Below are 17,559 nucleotides of genomic sequence, written 5' to 3' on the forward strand. Positions count from 1 at the left end.
CCCATATATATTGATTAAAATAGATTTTATTGAAAAGCTTGAATAAAAATACAACAATTCTGTAAACTTTTTTAAGCCATTTGTTTATACAAAATTAATATATAAAGTTTTAATACCTAATAGTAAAAACTCATCAGCACAATATTAATCCAATTGCACAAAACTCTTTTGCTTGACATAATAGTGGGCATTGATATAGAAGTCTGGATAAGTCACACATCGATTGGATCCCGGAACTGATTAGAGCTGGGCCAGTCTTTATCCATCCACTATCTATTCCGTATCAATGGTGATAGGCTATGCTTTCTGATGTAAACAGGACCAAAGAATTCTTATATAGTTTGCTTTGCTTGAGGCGGGCGTGGACCTTGTATGTAAATACATTTTTAAAAGAATTATCTTTGTACAATAAATTTAAAATAAAAGGATTTTAATCAAAAAAATATTTCTGACTTGTTTCTTCATTGTTACCCATTGAATTGCAGTAATGTACAACATTCTAAAAAATAATCTAATTTACTAACTATCCTTGGGCTTGGATTTAGAATTGATATGAAATATAGAAGTGATTAGTGCGCACTTATTTACTATAAAATATAAATGGCGCACACTTTAATACATAACTTTTGTACTGTAGAGTCAACGCACTTTTATAAGGTCACTAACACTATTATAAAGCTCTTGTCTTTACCTACGCATAAGTGTGTGGGTGTTATGGTGCACACTTGAATACATAACTTGTGTATTGTAGAGTCATAGCACTTTTAAAAGGTCCTCACTAACACTATAATGAACCTCTTGTCTTTACCTACGCGTAATTGTGTGGGTGTTATGGCGCACACTTGAATACATAACTTGTGTATTGTAGAGTCAAAGCACTACTAAAAGGTCCTCACTAACACTATAATGAAGCTCTTGTCTTTAGCTCCGCATAAGTGTGTGGGTGTTATGGCGCACACTTGAATACATAACTTGTGTATTGTAGAGTCAAAGCACTTTTAAAAGGTCCTCACTAACACTATAATGAAGCTCTTGTCTTTACCTACGCGTAAGTGTGTGGGTGTTATGGCGCACACTTGTGTTGACTCTAAAAGAAGAAGCATTGAAAATTTTTTCATAAAAAAAAGTAATAAAAAATTCTTTAATTGTGATTGAATAAACTTGTAAAACCATCAAAAAGAGATCCTCTTTTTGAAGAGCTTCTGCTATCTCTCCATGACGTTGCACGTCTCGCGCAGGCAGTGACAGCCGCAGCCCGTGGGGCAGACATCATGGCTCCGGAACCACTGGTCGAGGTGCGCCGTGTGGCCCCCATGGCCGCACACGAGACAAGCGTTGGCTGAGCCGCGCACACCCACGTTGCAGATGATACACTTCAGCGCCACCAGCGAGCACCTGAGACAACGGCTCTCGCGCACCACCTGCTTGCAGCGGGAGCACTCGCTCACCAGCTCCACGCCGCTGTGCTTCACCTCTTCCGCTATTAAAACGTGCTTCATTACCTGATAAGAAACAGGATTCAAAAAAGTTCATATTATTTAGTGAATAAAGAGATAGTACCCACAGTTCCATGAAAAAATATAACAATGAAGATAAGTTAAGAAAATTAACAAACAAACAACAAACCTAACCTATTATTTTATATTTACATTGTTTATAAATGGCCATTAAATTTTTTATTCTTAAGTTTTGTTTGGTTTTGAAAATAATACATTTCCTTTTACATTGAATATCAAATTATTTTTCCAAAAAGAAAGAGTGTGGTGTTAGTGTAAAAAAAAATTCATTGCACAAAATTCAGGGACTAATTACCATAATATGAATTGATCATGGCCTATAACACTAATTGAGGGAAAAAAATTATGCAGAGTCTCGTCAGAATGGAACCTCTTCAATTTATCACTAAATAAATACAAAACATTGTGACCGCAGCATTTTAGGTATGTATAATTTTTACTATGTATTCCTGTAATGGAATGGCGTTAATAATTAAATAAATAAGACAAATTTGCTTACCTCAGCACGAGCTTCCAATAAATTCCACCTGTGCAATATGTCAGCGTACACCCTCATATAGCATTGATACAGGTGGGTAGTGGATGGGTCCAACATCTGAGAGGTGGGGATCTCCCCGCACTTGCCCAGCGGGTCGGAGAAGCTCGGGTTAACGTCTGTGGAGTCTGAGCAGGAGCTGGTTCTGTCATTCTTTATCACCCAGCCTTCTACATTTATCTCGCTGATGTTGTGGATTGTATTGTAGGGTGAACTGCCACTTCCCTGGAAGGGGAGAAACTTTATTAGTTTTTATGTTAGAAACCTTCATCAAAGGTAAGTTTTTTTTTGTTACAACATGAAAGCTCAAATTGCAGTCATTTTAATGTCAGTTTTTTCTAAGATAACTCATCTCGTTGTTGAATATGTATAACAATAGAAGATTTGACTACATAGGCATTAGTCAAAGTCACAAGGTTTTCCACATATGTACATTTTCTTATATGGTTTCCAAAATATGCTATTTTAAAAATTCTTCATTTAACATTGAAAAGCTGTTTGAAAGCCGAGTGCCCCACCATAAAAAATAATTAAGAAATTAATATGGGAGCTACTTACATTGGAGTTGGTGGACAAATCACTGGATTTGCTGCCACTCAAACAGGTCTTGTAGTAAACACTAAACGCACAGCACAGCATAGCAGCCATTTGTATATCAGATATTTTAGTGTAATGCATTATCCTACAAAAAAATATAAATGTCGATTAAAAGTATAGGGTCCGAGTCTAAAAATAAATTTAAAAAGCATAATATAAATGCAGTACTGGAGGTAAGGATTATTTAGGCACTAGTTAGTGACAAAATGGGTTAAAATATTGGTGTTCAGAGGTATTGGGCATTTAGCAAAAAATCATTGCATTCCAAGAGCACATTAAACAACAGGCCTGCGTGGCAATCTTTTTAATTTTCTATCATAAACAAATACTCAAAATGAGGAACAGATTATTTGCACACCATATGATGCGGTTAGCGGCGAATGGGTTAAAAGATAACATATAAAAACAGGAGATAAAAAGAAGAACGGACTATTTTCCCATTGTATGATGCGGTTAGTGGAAAATGGATTATGTTTAATTTAAAAAGAAGAAAGCAGAATACTATTAACAATAATAAACTCAGTTCAATTCATTCTTACAATGCTTGGATCATATTTGATCCAAATGGGTGGAGCGTCCAATTAAATACGTCATCATTCTCTGCAGCAAACCGATTTGACGAAGATTTATAAAAATCTGCTTTGCTTTGCTCCAGAGACGTTGCAGTAAGAGCGGCAAGCTGCCACGCCTGCATCAAATCCATTCTTCCGATTGAACTCGCCACAGCAGCATTATGCTCACACATATCTACAACAGATTAGAATATATTGAAAAAATATACATAATACAGTGTAGTATCTATAATCCGAACAATTAAAAACCGAGCCTGTTTAGTTTAGCGAATTTCCAGATTACTGGAATCTTTAAGAATTGGCTTGATTTTTGTAACATTTAAGAGTTTGATATTTTACGGATATAGTTGAATATTTTATTCACCTCTCAAATCGGATTTACCAATGTTATATTCCCTTGCTAACTTCGTACAACACTCTTTAAGTCCCAGTATATCAGTAGCCTTTAAGCTCGGCTTGGTTGGTATATTGAGCTTAGTGGCTCTGCACATAAATCTGTGTAGGTCGTAAGCATAGATATCATCAATATTACATTTTATGTCTACGATTTTCATAGAGGAATGTATTTATTTTTTCTTTACAAAACCAAACTACTGTCATCGCAATGTTTCAAAATGTAAACGACTGCAGTTTATTTCAACGCGGGTTTGATTTACGAGTTGATTTTCGATAAAGTTCCCTGTGTCATCAGCATGGTGTTATATGCGAGGATACTAACTTTATTGTAAATAGTATTTGTTGGAGTCAGTGCACTACGTATTCAGAAAATTCATGAAATCACCTCACTAGACAATATCTGCTTTAATGGGGTAAAATATTAACTTACTAAACTGCTAAGAAATTTATTTCTTTCAGTAGATTTTCAAGAAAATTTTTGAAAATTTGAAACTAAAATTGTGGCATCTTGTCTTATTTTTTTACAGTCAAATAGACAAAGGTCCATATTTATGATGAACACGACATTTACGAGCTTTCAATAGTTGAATCAACCTATAAATTACAGACAGAAAACGTTGTGCAAATTTCATGATGCTAGACATTGTTGTTTGAGCGCTTTAAGTAGAAAATAGAATTATGCTTTCTCCACTGGAGCGCTAAGAAATTTACAAAAAAAGAATGCTTAAGCACTGGAGATTTCTGTACTTTTGGTTTAGAACTCGCGCTCATTCAATAAATCATACTTCGGAATATTATATATAAGTACATTTTTGTTTATTTGTTACAATATATGATCAAATATTTCAAGACCCCTCTTCCATAGAAGCATTAGCTTGTGGCTGGAAGAGGAGTGTACATTGTTTTATTACAGTAAGAAGTAATTAAAAATAAAATGATTTTAAACTTATTTGAAGAATGGAATGTTACTGGAAACTAATTGAGATGAGTTATTCTTAAGATTAATTCAATTGGAAACATTTTTATTTTTTGTAAGTTTGTCTTTAAAATATTTTTTCACAGTGTTTATTATTTGGATGTTATCATTAATAGTCCAGTCAGTGGGGGATAAAAAAGGGCTCCACCTTGCAAAAGGTTAGGTAGTAGCGATTTTCACATATGTTGTTAAGATTGGGACTCTAAAGAAAAAAAAAAGTTTTCGACCTTGGGAGGGTCGAGCTCGATCCGCCATCTTGGATTGAAGGTGCCAAAATTTGTTTTTTTCAAAATAATTGTGAAGTGGTCGTTTTTACAACCAAATTGTTGAAGGCAAACTTAAAGAAAACTAAATTACCTACATTTTTTGTAGAAAGTTTTTTTTTGTAAGTCTAATAAGTAACGAGTTACAGCGGTTGAAAGCAGAAAATTTTGACAAAAAATTGTAAAACTCCAGTTTTCTTGATAAATTTTGTACGAACATATTACACAATATCATTTTAACGTATTTCTACGTTACAATATACTTATATAGCATCATCCGTGTGCTCGATGACGTTGATTTGTTATAGTGGGATCCTAGTCTACAGCTGACTTGGCAACACTGATTGAGTCGGGGTGGTTACAGGACGTTGCCTGGATGCTCGGTCACTCAGTGTGCTCGTGCGCAAAGGTACGAAATCATCATTTTATGGTGTTTTCGAACAACTTCCAGAAGGCGTGCAACTTGAAGGTAGCAAAATTAATGTTGTAGATGGAGGATATCTTTTACATAAAGTTGTATGGAATCGGAATGATTATTTTGGGTCAATTTGCGAGAAGTACGTTCACTATGTAAGAAATCACTATGGATCATATGCAGTCATTGTTTTCGATGGATATCCGCTTGATGATGGTGAAAAAAATACGAAAACCGCAGAAAGACTTCGCCGATCGAAGAAGCACATGTCTGCAGATGTTCTTTCCGATGAAACAATGCCAATTCAAGTTTCACAAGAACGATTTTTAGCCAATGAAAATAACAAAGTCCGTCTGATTTCGATGCTTACAAAGCAATTTATACAGGATGATTTTACAGTTAAGCAGGCTGAAGAAGATGCTGATGAGTTGATTGTCAAAACTGCGATTTCCTTGTGTTCATCATATGACGCTGTTTTCATTATTGGCAAAGACGTTGATCTCCTAGTTCTGCTGACAGCATGACAGCATTAGCACCACAAAAAAATAGTATATATCTTCGCAAACCCGGTAGAGGCAAAACTTTTGAAAGATTGTATTCCGCGAATAGTGTGAAATACAAAGAGGCGGCTGAGAATATTCTGTTTCTTCATGCCTTTAGCGGCTGCGATACAACATCGTCCTTCTTCAACCAAGGAAAAAATAAATTTTGTTCGCTTGTGCAAAACGACACAAGACTCAATGCCATGATAAGAATCTTCAAACAACATGATGCAACACCAGAAGACATAGCAGTTGCAGGAACACGCTTTCTTGTTGCTTTATACGGGGGTGACATGGATAAGGAAACCTTGGAAGAAGTCCTCTACAAACGTTTCGCAAAGTCGACAACAAAAAGCAAATTCAATCTTGCCTCTTTGCCACTAACGAACGACGCTACACGGTACCATGCATTTAGAACGTACCATCAAGTCCAAAAATGGTATGGAATCCAAAAAAATCCAGAAAACTGGGCCTGGAAACGTGACATCAACGGGCTTGTTCCAGTAAGAATGACAAAGAAACCAGCACCCGAGACTTTATTAAAATTTATTTCATGCAATTGTAAAAAAGAATGCGGCGTTGCATGTGGCTGCAGGAAAGCTGGATTGAAGTGTTCTATTGTATGTGGGTGCTGTAATGGTCAAACATGCCGAAATTCGCCAGAGGTTCACATCGATGTTGAGGAAGAAGAAGAAGAGATTTTGTCAATGGAAGCCCAAATATCACAGGCAATGAGTTATATGATGACATTGATGACGAAGACTGTTATTAAGTAACATAATTTATAGTAACATAATTCACAGTAATGTAACATAATTTACTGTAGCATAACGCTGGTATTTATTTATTTATTTATTTATTTATTGGATAATTTGTATAGCGCCGCTTTTGTGAGATATCACCTCAGGGGCGCTTTACAGTTGATGCAGGTATTACAAAAAAATATAAATATTACAAAAATAGAGTGAAGTTAAGTTAAGTAAAATTAAGTTTAGGAACAGGTGACACGAAGATAGAAGATGGAGACTCTGCAGCAAGAATCCTAGGTGGTGAAGAAACTGGGCCAGCTGCTGCAGCGAAAGAGTCCACCGCGTCCACCAACAATGCCAGCACGAGGTTCGTCATCCGTCCAGGCATGTGTCTGCTGCTAATAAAGCGCTGACACACTATCCTCTCACAGATACCAGACCTTGGCAGCACCGCTGTGACATTCTAAAAAGATATGCCCCGGGTGAGGAATGAACTCACGACCTTAAGATTATGAGACTTATATCTGTGGAGTTGACCTACTGGGGATACCACAATAAAAAAAATGCGCAATGTTCTCTACCTCATGGTGGTGTGGAAATGAGTTAACAAAATTATTATAATTATGTAATGAATAACCCCCAAAAATTACAAAGTTGGGAATTTCATCACTTTTTTGAAAAATATTCACATTTCCGCCACTGTAACTCGTTACCTATTAGACTTACAAAAAAAAACTTTCCACAAAAAATGTAGGTAATTTAGTTGTCTTTAAGTTTGCGCTAAACAACTTGGTTGTAAAAACGACCACTTCACAATTATTTAAAAAAAACAAATTTTGGCACCTTCAATCCAAGATGGCGGATCGAGCTCGACCCTCCCAAGGTCGAAAACTTTTTTTTTTCTTTAGAGTCCCAATCTTAACAACATATATCAAAATCGCTACTACCTAACCTTTTGCAAGGTAAAACTCCCCACTGACTGGACTATAATGTTTCTAATTTCTTCAGGTAGTCGATTGAAAAAAATTCTTGCCCGGTAAGTGTAATAATATTGATACAGAAGGTAAATTAAATTCACAAACGTATGTACATTGTGTCAAAATATGCCGCACGGCGGGATAGATTGCGTTGAAAAGGCCAGCATTGAGAAGATTGCCAGACAATTACAGATGAAAAAATAAATAATAAGAGGATTGCCAGATAATTACAGATAAAAAAATAAAATATTCAGAAGATTGCCAGACAATTACAGATAAAAAATAAAATAATGAGAAGATTGCCAGACAATTACGGATAAAAAAATAAATAATAAGAGGATTGCCAGACAATTACAGATAAAAATAAAATATTCAGAAGATTGCCAGACAATTACAGATAAAAAAATAAATAATAAGAGGATTGCCAGACAATTACACATAAAAATAAAATATTCAGAAGATTGCCAGACAATTACAGATAAAAAATAAAATAATGAGAAGATTGCCAGACAATTACAGATAAAAAATAAAATATTGAGAAGATTGCCAGACAATTATGGATAAAAATAAAACAAAGGTAAGTTACTAACCTGGAATAGCACAATTACCAATGACATACTTTTCAGCCAGATGTTTGTTTAAGAAAAATAAGTGATCTGCTTTGTAAAGAGTGATTCGAGGAGTGAATTGTTGGCTGCCTCTGATGCCACTGCCAGTTCTCCTGGACGATGTTTTCTAAAAAAATTACATTAGCGATGAATTTACAACGAACTACCAACGTATTTATAATTTTGCTATTCATTTTGATCTGTAGTATATTTATATTATTTAAATGCCCAAAGGGCTTTTAAATGCAATGCACTACTTCTTTTCTTGAAAAAGGCAATGATAATAATAATAGTAAAAATGCAGAAGAGTTAACATAATATAGGTAACATAAAATATAAACAAGTTACATAGAAACATATAATCTGCCAATATCCTCCAAATCAACAAGACACAGAAAAGAAAAAAGATTTGGTAACAACCAAGATTCAAACTCGGAAAGTAATAGATGAAAGAGAAAAGGTTAAATCCCTTAACATAAATTCTTAAAATGTTAGGGAATATTTAAAAGAATTCATAATCTGTTCTTTCATAGATGGCACCAATTTAATTATTTTAGGACAAAAAACTTTCTGCAAGTTATGCTTCATAATATAAAGAAGAATTGTTTATAAAAAAATATGAATAAATAGTTTTGTCCGTACACAAACTCAACTCCTGCAAGAAAAACATACAAATACAATATTGTATCGGTGATTCAATCCAATCTATATAAATATAAAAATTTAAATGTTTATTTGTTCAAAATCTTAAATCTCAGAAAGTTCTTCAACTTGCTTTGAAATTTTGACACGTTACATTTGAATACCTATATGTTCATATTATACAGATGTCACCTGTGACATGTAAAAAAAGTTTTTTTTTTTTTAACAGTGCCATCTGTTGGACGTAATAGCAATATGCGCTATTGTTTCTCTATCTGCACAAATAGACTGAACGACAGCTTTATAAATTTGTGAATTTTCTTACCCATCTGTCTTGAAAGTAAAATGTAGTTATTGAATGGGATGGAGGGCGGTGCATTAGCTGAGCGAGCCCAGAGTTAGTCGGCGACGGAGAAGTGGGCATGTGCGGCGACAGCGACCTGTACGTGCCCGTGATGAGCAGCGGAGTGGACAGGGATGAGAGAGAGCGCGGTGTGGAGCTCTCGGGCTTCAGCGACATGCGCTTGGCGTTGGGTGGCCGGTTGAACACCACCAGGGTGCCCACACTGCACCACTTGGCCCCGCACGTCCTCGGGAACGGGATGCAGCTGTCACCGGCGCCGCTGGCTGCGCTGTCGCCGCACTCTGACAGCGGCCGGTTGTCATCTGATTTTTCAAAGTTTGAATCGCTGGACTTTATAGGTAACTGAAATGTGAGAATTTTATGTTACGCATTATTTCCTCAGTAACATATTTGAAAATCAAAAGCATATATTATATTTACTAGCGCAAATCCGAAATATAATGAATAATTTTTTGTTAAAATATTATATTATAGGTTGGAACTTTATCACTTGTCTGAATTCTTGACAAAAGCAGTTCCAATTTTCAAAATGACACTTAAGGTACGATTTCGAGGTCAGACTGCAAGCTTTTTCACAAAAACTGGCACTATACAAATTATCCAATTATTATATAAGACATTTTTTATTTTTTCCAACTTTATGTCCAGGTTAAAACTTCCCCACAGGAAAAACTAAACCCTTCCACACACTTGATGATCATCTAGTCAATCCACATTATGCAAGTGCATTATATAAGCATAATAAATACAAAACAATACAAGTACCACATGTCAACCCACCAGAGATCAAATAGGAAAATAATTCACCGACTTCAGATATTTTCATATCAGAGGGTTCGGCTCGGTAGAACTTCTAACTGGACCTATAAATCCTACTGATCCCTCAATATAAATATTTAAAAAATCTTTCGTAATCCTACATGTATTTAAAATGACTGAATTTTGCATTTTTATATATAAATTCTTTGACAGATCTAATACGCCTAAATTTTGAATGAGAGAGCTAGAGCCCAGTAGCCGAAATAACAAAAGGTAATATTTTTATAGTCTGAGAATGTCAAATTATTTAAATCTCATTAATTATTATTATAACATTAGGTTTGTTAATTTTATTATATAGTATTAACTTTGCGGTCTGCTGATGTGGTTTGCAGTTGGCCGCCAACGTTAACCAAAATAAATTCGAGTTGATTGAATCAGAGTTACAATCACTCACAGAGACAGATCCACAACCGGAATTAGTATGTTTGATTACATCGATAGCTTATTGCAAAAAGTACCTGTCTACATCTACCTAACATTTTTTTAATCTTTTTAACCCATCTTAATTTTATTTTTGTAATACATTTTATTTTATAGATACAATCAATTACTTTAATGGAAGATTTAGGATGGATAGATAGAGGATGGCAAAAATATGATGACAAATTGATCATGTCCTGATAGAAAGAAGGGGGGCAACGAGCATCACAAACGTAAGGACGTATAGGGGTGCCAACTGTGATTCAGACCACTACATGGTGGTGGCCACCTATAGGAGCCGAATTGCAAACAACAGGACACAAAAATCACCAACTATTCCAAAAATCAATACGGAAGCTCTAAAAACACCAGAAGGCAAAGAGCAGTATCACAACGCCCTTGTAAATAGACTACCAGATCAGATCACTGAGCAGAACTCCCAAGAATCACTCGAAAAAGATTGGAATGATATAAAAGAAGCAATCGTAAGAGCAGTGGAATCAAGTGTCGGAAACATGCCCAGACAGCCCAGGAACCCGTGGTTTGATGAAGAGTGTGAAAGAAAGATAGCTGAAAAGAATATACTCAGAAAAAAGTACTTGGAAACGTCAACAAGAAACAAAAAACAGGCGTACGAACAAGCGAGAAAAGAAACGAATAAGCTGATACGGGGAAAGAAAAGAAAATTCTTGAATGATATACTGCTAAAAATGGAACAGGACTTTGTCAATAATAATCCTAGAGAAGCATATAGGGGAGTAAACTTCTTCAAGAAGGGTTTCAAACCGAATACAACACTATGCAAAGACGCTGATGGATCAATTATATCAGATAAGGAACAAATAAAAACAGTGTGGAAAAACTACTTCTATAAACTTCTCAACCCTAATAGCGACCTGAGAAGTCACCCTACCAACATCCCCACTGAATCAAGTAATGAAGAATCAGCGAATCCACCAACAATGCAAGAAATAAATGCTGCACTAAAGAAACTTAAAAACAACAAATCACCTGGGAAAGACAACCTCCCGGCAGAGTTGTTCAAATATGGAAATGAGCATCTGAGAAATCTGCTACTCAATTTAATAACTAAAATATGGACACTGGAAAAAATCCCAGAGGAATGGCAAATAAGCATAATATGCCCAATTCACAAGAAAGGTGATAAATTAAAATGCGAAAATCATAGAGGCATATCACTCCTATGCACAGCATATAAAATCTACACCATGATACTGAAACAAAGAATTGATAAATATGCAGAAAACCTACTGGGAGAGTATCAGGCAGGCTTCCGCACCGGTAGATCCACAACAGACCAACTGTTCACCGTCAGACAGATCTTGGCAAAGTGCTGGGAATTTGACATAGACATACACCAACTATTCATTGATTTCAAGCAAGCATATGATAGCATAGATCGGGAGTGTCTATATGACATACTACTACAATTCCAGATTCCACCTAAATTGGTTAGGCTCATAAAAGCCACAATGTCAGACTCAAGATGTCAGGTCAAAATAGACGGAGAATTGTCGGAAGAATTTACAGTATCACAGGGACTTAAACAGGGGGACAGTCTGGCTCCCACTCTCTTCAACATTGTGCTCGAACATGTAATACGAAAAACACTAATAGACACTGGCTCCAATATTTGTTTCAAGAGCAGTCAAGTTGTCGGATATGCGGATGACATCAACATTGTCGGAAGATCAATTTCAGCCATTAAGGAGGTCTTCGACCCTTTAGAAATAGCGGCGCGGGAAGTAGGACTGCGAGTTAATGTTGACAAAACAAAAATGATGGTACAGAGCAGGAACCCTTCGCACAGAAGAAGAAGTAGTGCACTATTTAAAGACAACTACTCATACGAAGTGGTCGATCAATTCACCTACCTGGGCTCCAGCCTGACAGAGAACAATGAGGATCCAGCAGAAATCAGAAGAAGAATCACAGCAGCCAACAAAACATACTTCTCTTTGGTGCCAGTGTTTAAGTCACGTAGTGTCCACAGAAAAACCAAAATAACCATATATAAGACCATTGTAAGAACTGTATTGGCATATGGATGTGAGGCGCTGACACTTACAGTAAAGATGGCTGAAATGCTGGATACTTTTGAAAGAAAGGTGCTGAGAAGAATATGTGGACCGGTGAAAGAGGACGAACAGTGGCGTATCCGGCACAATAGAGAATTGTACGATATATATATAAGGCCCCTAGCATCTCTGCACACATGAGACTCCTCAGGCTGAGATGGGCTGGTCATGTGCAGAGAATGCCGGATACACGCGTCCCAAAAAGAATTCTGACTGGTCACCCAGGTGGAAAGAGAAAAGTGGGAAGACCCAGACTGAGGTGGGAAGATGAGGTAAGAGGGGATGCAGCACAGCTTCTCCAGGTGACAAACTGGAAGTCAGCCGCTGAGGACAGGAGGAGTTGGAGGCGACTGTTGCAGGAGGCCAAAGCTCGATATGGGCTGTAGCGCCATCGAAGAAGAAGAAGAAGATAGAGGATGGAGGTATCCGAAAACTAAAAACTGCTTTTAAAAGGTGATAAAATTCGCTCTCAAATTTTATTATTATAAATAAAAATAAAGTTTTCGGTGTTTTAAAACTGTGAATATGAACATAATTTTTTTTAAAGATGATTAATCTTATTTTTTCCGTAACTTAAATTACTGACAACGAAAGAATATAAAAATACACACGCATTTTCTTAGACAAATGTATTACAAACGTTATCGTAACCTCACTTTATTGTCGATTCATAATTTTATTTCCAAATTGTGCTTCGCACCAATTGGTTTCATAAAAGTGCACATTAAAATTCTTCTAGATTGAATATAAAGCGTGGTGTTTTCTCTTTCTAACGCTATTTAGATCATATTTAAGAAAGGGAGATACAACTATTTGTATGAGACCATGTGAGTTGTTCCCAAAAGCGAGCTAATTAGCAAGAAGGGTTAAACATTTCCTTTTCCATTGGAATTAAAAATTATACATATTATGAACATGAAAATTTTTGCTTTAAATTTTAAATTATATGACCATTAAAAAAGCTCTACCCAAACGAGAATAGGTAATGAATTACACAACTTGCAAATGGTGAAATAATCAATTAGGATAAAGTAATAAGAGAAGGAATTGAACCTGTTGAACGCATGTGACGAGGAGCTTCAAGCAGTACAGAAGACACGGCGAGTGCTGTCGAATTCTGAGGAAAGCGGCTTGGTTGATGGTTTGAAGAATTCTTATGGTTGAGTTGTAATCAATATTAGTTCCAGTAATCCAGCTGATTCGGGGGATAGACAAATCAAATGTGTACGAGCACGGGAAAGCTATTCTTAAAACCGCAATGTGTCCGTTAGCTTCCGTTCTCACGGTACAAGTCTTATGATCTAAATCTATATCTGTGACAGATATCTTATCCATGTTTTTGACAGAATCAAATTCTTCACGCAATGATTGGTGTGGCTCGTATGTTGACAGCTTCGTCTGAAAAAAAAAACAATAAATATAAGCCAGTGGAAAAAAAGTTTTGGACATAGATAGAAAAAAAGGTTTTGACATAGATAGAAAAAACGTTTTTAGTGAAGAATAATTGTTTTACATACCATAGGAATGTCTGAACTATCTGCAAATGATTCTGGAAAGTCACTAGTAGACACATAACTCATAGCTGTAAACAAATAAATATATTATGTAAATCGTACATGTGTAAGTCAATATGTATTGGATAAAAATGGTTACACCACTTACTATCGCTCAAAGCATCATCCTCTATGTCATTATCAGCTGGCAAATAATGTGAGCATATTTTCAGTAAAGAAGGATGCATCGTCCAAAGGCGTAAGGTCTGATCCCTTGACCAGGTCACTAGCTGATAGTTGGAGGGCATGTTGGGCCTCCATTGCATCTGCAAAACTACGTCAGTGTGACCAACTAGTCTATGGACGAGGGCCCCATTCACCCAAATGGCAACTACCCCGGCTTGGTCGCCCCTCGCCACACCTCCCCAACCTACTCCCATGGTCACCAGACCACTCCCAAATGGAGTATAGATAGCTCTCCATACCGGGTAATTGGTTGTGATTGTATTATCGACGCGTCTCGGATTATTGATATCGAAATATTTAATGGTTCCGTCATGGCTAGAAGTGACGAGTTGATAGTCGTGGTGCGGGCTCCAGTCAAGGCCGTGTATTTTGCAGAGATGAGCAGAAATGTATTGAATTGGGGAAGATCCCTTCCTTTTGTCCCAGAGTTTCACATCGCCATCATGAGCCGTAGCCAGAAGATGCCCGGCTACTTTATTCCATTGAACCTGAGATGCTCCAGCTATAAAGTAAAATAACAAGCCCTTCAATGATAACACGAAGAGATTGTCTAAGTCATTGGAATCTTCAGGCAGATGAATATTATTTAAGCAGAATAGTAACTAAAGCAAGGGAATAAATAAACTAACCGACAGCAGAGAGAGAAAGAACTGGTTTCCTCGTATCTCTTAGGTCCCAGAGATGGGTGAATGTATCAATGGAGCAAGTGGCTAGCAGGTTGTGATCTTCTCTGTGCCAATGGGTATCACTCACCACCCGGGTGTGCCCTCGCAGAGAGTGGATTCCCGTGAGATCACCGTTCCTCCAGTGATAAATGTCTACCCTTTGATTGCTCTATAAAAGGAAATCACACATAGGGCATTTGTGAAAATGGTACTTCATTACGACGGCCTAGTGCACACATGTGTTAAGTGTTATTTGAAAATTAAATTTATAAGAATACTCCAGGTTAATTATGTGAATATTCGGTTTTTAACCATTCTAGATGAAATAAGTGATGTAAATTTTCCACAAAACACTTGGACCAAACTCTCCAACAAACTCGGAGTACTCATATGTGTTTAGAGCACTCAATTTTTTCCTGCCAAAAATGGGCAATTTTCCAAATTCTAATGAAGCAAATAATCACAAATATTATTTTCCAAAATAAATATTGAAAATTATTCATATACAACACACAATGCAACATTTTCTGTATGATTTTATTATATTTTAAATTTTAGGTGATTATAAAAGAAGCATAAAATTTTGGTTAAAAAAATTTTTAAGGGTTAGTTTTTTGCTCATCGTGAATAAAGGAGTGTAATTTCTGAAATGTTTTATATTTATTTATTAGAAAATAAATAAAAATAAAAAGAAACATTAATGTATACAAATAAAAAAAAGATTAAGTATCACGGGTCCCACAAACCCTACAAGGTATAAGCAGTAGCGGCAAGTTAATAAGTGCTGCCGAGCGCCGAACAACCAACAAAATTTCCGACATGGCTAATCACAATACGAAACTCGGTTCGGTTATAAAATCTCACAAAGATATTATACGATGGGTAGCTACTAAACGTGCGTAACTTGCTTTACGACTTTGCCTATGTTGGTAGCAGTTCGTTTTCGATTGCGATCCAGAATTTTTCTACTTTGTTTGGATAATCTATGAACAGTCGAAAGCGTGGGTACATACAATTCTATCCCAATATTAGCATGATCGCAGTTTGGAAAAGTTTGTTCAGTAGCATATTGACACATTACGGCCAGGTATTCTTAGCGCTGGCGCTACGCTGGCTCCGGGCGAAAACAAAGATCCCACGCGAATTTCTTTAATTTGTTTTAAATCGTTATATCTTCTTATAATAATAATAATAATAATGGTCAATTTTTATAGCGCCACTTTTGTGAGTTATCACCTCAGGGGCGCTTAAAATATTTTAATAAAAATTTCTATGTAGTAACTCAGCATACCCAAGCTATAAAAATACTAAACGAAAATCGAACTTTAATTGAAATGCAACTCAATTAACCTTATAATATGTTTATTATGGTCAGCCTATCGGTATTTGTTCATACCTGCTTTCTTTAAATACGCCCGACATCTCTCGCTTGCTTGCACATAGGAGTTGAGTGGGTGCGGAACAGAGAAAGAGATTCAAATTGGGTTTCACGGTCATAAAAACCCTCATTCCAGGAATTGAATTATTTCAATAACAAATAATTTACCATCCTCTTGTTGAAATACCAATGTCAACGAAAGGCACACAAGATAAATAAAAAAAATGACTTGCATTACGATTCGATAATTATGTACATATAGTTGGGACCTTTAAAAAGAGATTGGTATATAATATTAATGTTAAAACATTGAATAATTGCGTCTTTTCTGCCATTCAAATGAGGCCGGTGCAAAAGGTAGAACTACGTTGTTTTAATAATTTATGCGTTAAGCTTCAAACATAATTTTGCTTGAAAAAAATGGAACTTTAATGCCTCTCTTACCATCTCCACCAACATAAGTAGTTGTTTCTTGTAGTAATTATGTTGAAATCAAGTGCTATATATGATTTTTTGCATATTGCGTGAAACGGCATTCGACAAGTTTATAATTATTTTATCTAATAATAATTGGTATTTTAGGAAAGTGTGAGGTTTCTTACAGATATGGCGCACAATCTCTGTCCCTGTTGTGTTTGGCACCATTCTGCACCAGCTACGTCGTATTTACTTTGCCTGGTGATCTTCTTGATGGTATCGCTGCTGTCTCCTTCGTGACTGAGCTGTTTAATAGCAAGGCATCTTTTTCCAGCCAGTAGGACATTATTTCCAGACCAGTCTATGGACATGGCCGTGGCCTGGAGCTCCCTGAATTCGCATTTTGAAGATTCCGAACTCCAGTGGACCGACATCACTTTATTTATGTTTACAATTGTATATAAATATAAAGTGCATCGAAGGGCATAAAATAAATTGCACAAATACAAACCTAAATATATTTAAATGTACACGCGAAATAATGTTTGAAAATCAATTCTGTTTTAATGAACTTTTATTTTAAATTAAAAGATTTTAATAATGCATAAATTTGTATTATTATAGTTCCATGTTTTTGTTTTATGGAGAATGGCGATTAGCAATATTAGCACAAGGAAAAGCATTGATAACAAACGTCAAAGTCAAATGTCAATGTTTTTCAACAATAACACTTTCTATGGAAATGACATCTAATGATAGTAACCGAATCGACCGAATCACTCGATTCCGCAATATATTACATCGGTCGGTCTCAATCTCAACGAAAGTTTTGGAAATAAGATTTTCGAATGCAAATACCATTCCAT

The 17,559-nt window shown here is 36.1% G+C and overlaps 1 protein-coding gene across 1 annotated transcript; it reads right to left on the reverse strand.

Moving 5' to 3' along the window:
* Positions 1-10: 10 nt before the first annotated feature.
* On the reverse strand, positions 11-17,388 carry Wdr59 (WD repeat domain 59). The gene is made up of 11 exons (XM_089651588.1): positions 16,879-17,388; positions 14,863-15,067; positions 14,157-14,735; positions 14,012-14,076; positions 13,548-13,892; positions 9,115-9,495; positions 8,130-8,274; positions 3,189-3,396; positions 2,611-2,734; positions 2,017-2,277; positions 11-1,502 (listed from the first exon to the last, which is right to left on the reverse strand). The coding sequence occupies exons 1-11, from the start codon at positions 17,125-17,127 to the stop codon at positions 1,206-1,208; spliced, it is 2,859 nt and encodes a 952-aa protein (XP_089507714.1). The 5' UTR covers positions 17,128-17,388; the 3' UTR covers positions 11-1,205.
* Between the last annotated feature and the right edge of the window lie 171 nt (positions 17,389-17,559).

This window comes from Hesperophylax consimilis, chromosome 4, assembly GCF_061612785.1.
Source record: "Hesperophylax consimilis isolate HC1 chromosome 4, BYU_Hcon_1.0, whole genome shotgun sequence".
NCBI classification, from domain to species: Eukaryota; Metazoa; Arthropoda; class Insecta; order Trichoptera; family Limnephilidae; genus Hesperophylax; species Hesperophylax consimilis.

Bases quoted from the DNA above. Each gene is read 5' to 3' on its own strand.
- Wdr59 (XM_089651588.1), bottom strand. From the start codon at position 17,127: ATGTCGGTCCACTGGAGTTCGGAATCTTCAAAATGCGAATTCAGGGAG. The intron at 3,397-8,129 runs GTTAGTAACTTA...AATCTGTTGTAG, and splicing joins TGGTAATTGTGCTATTCCAG to ATATGTGTGAGCATAATGCT. The intron at 1,503-2,016 runs GTAAGCAAATTT...GTTTCTTATCAG, and splicing joins TATTGGAAGCTCGTGCTGAG to GTAATGAAGCACGTTTTAAT.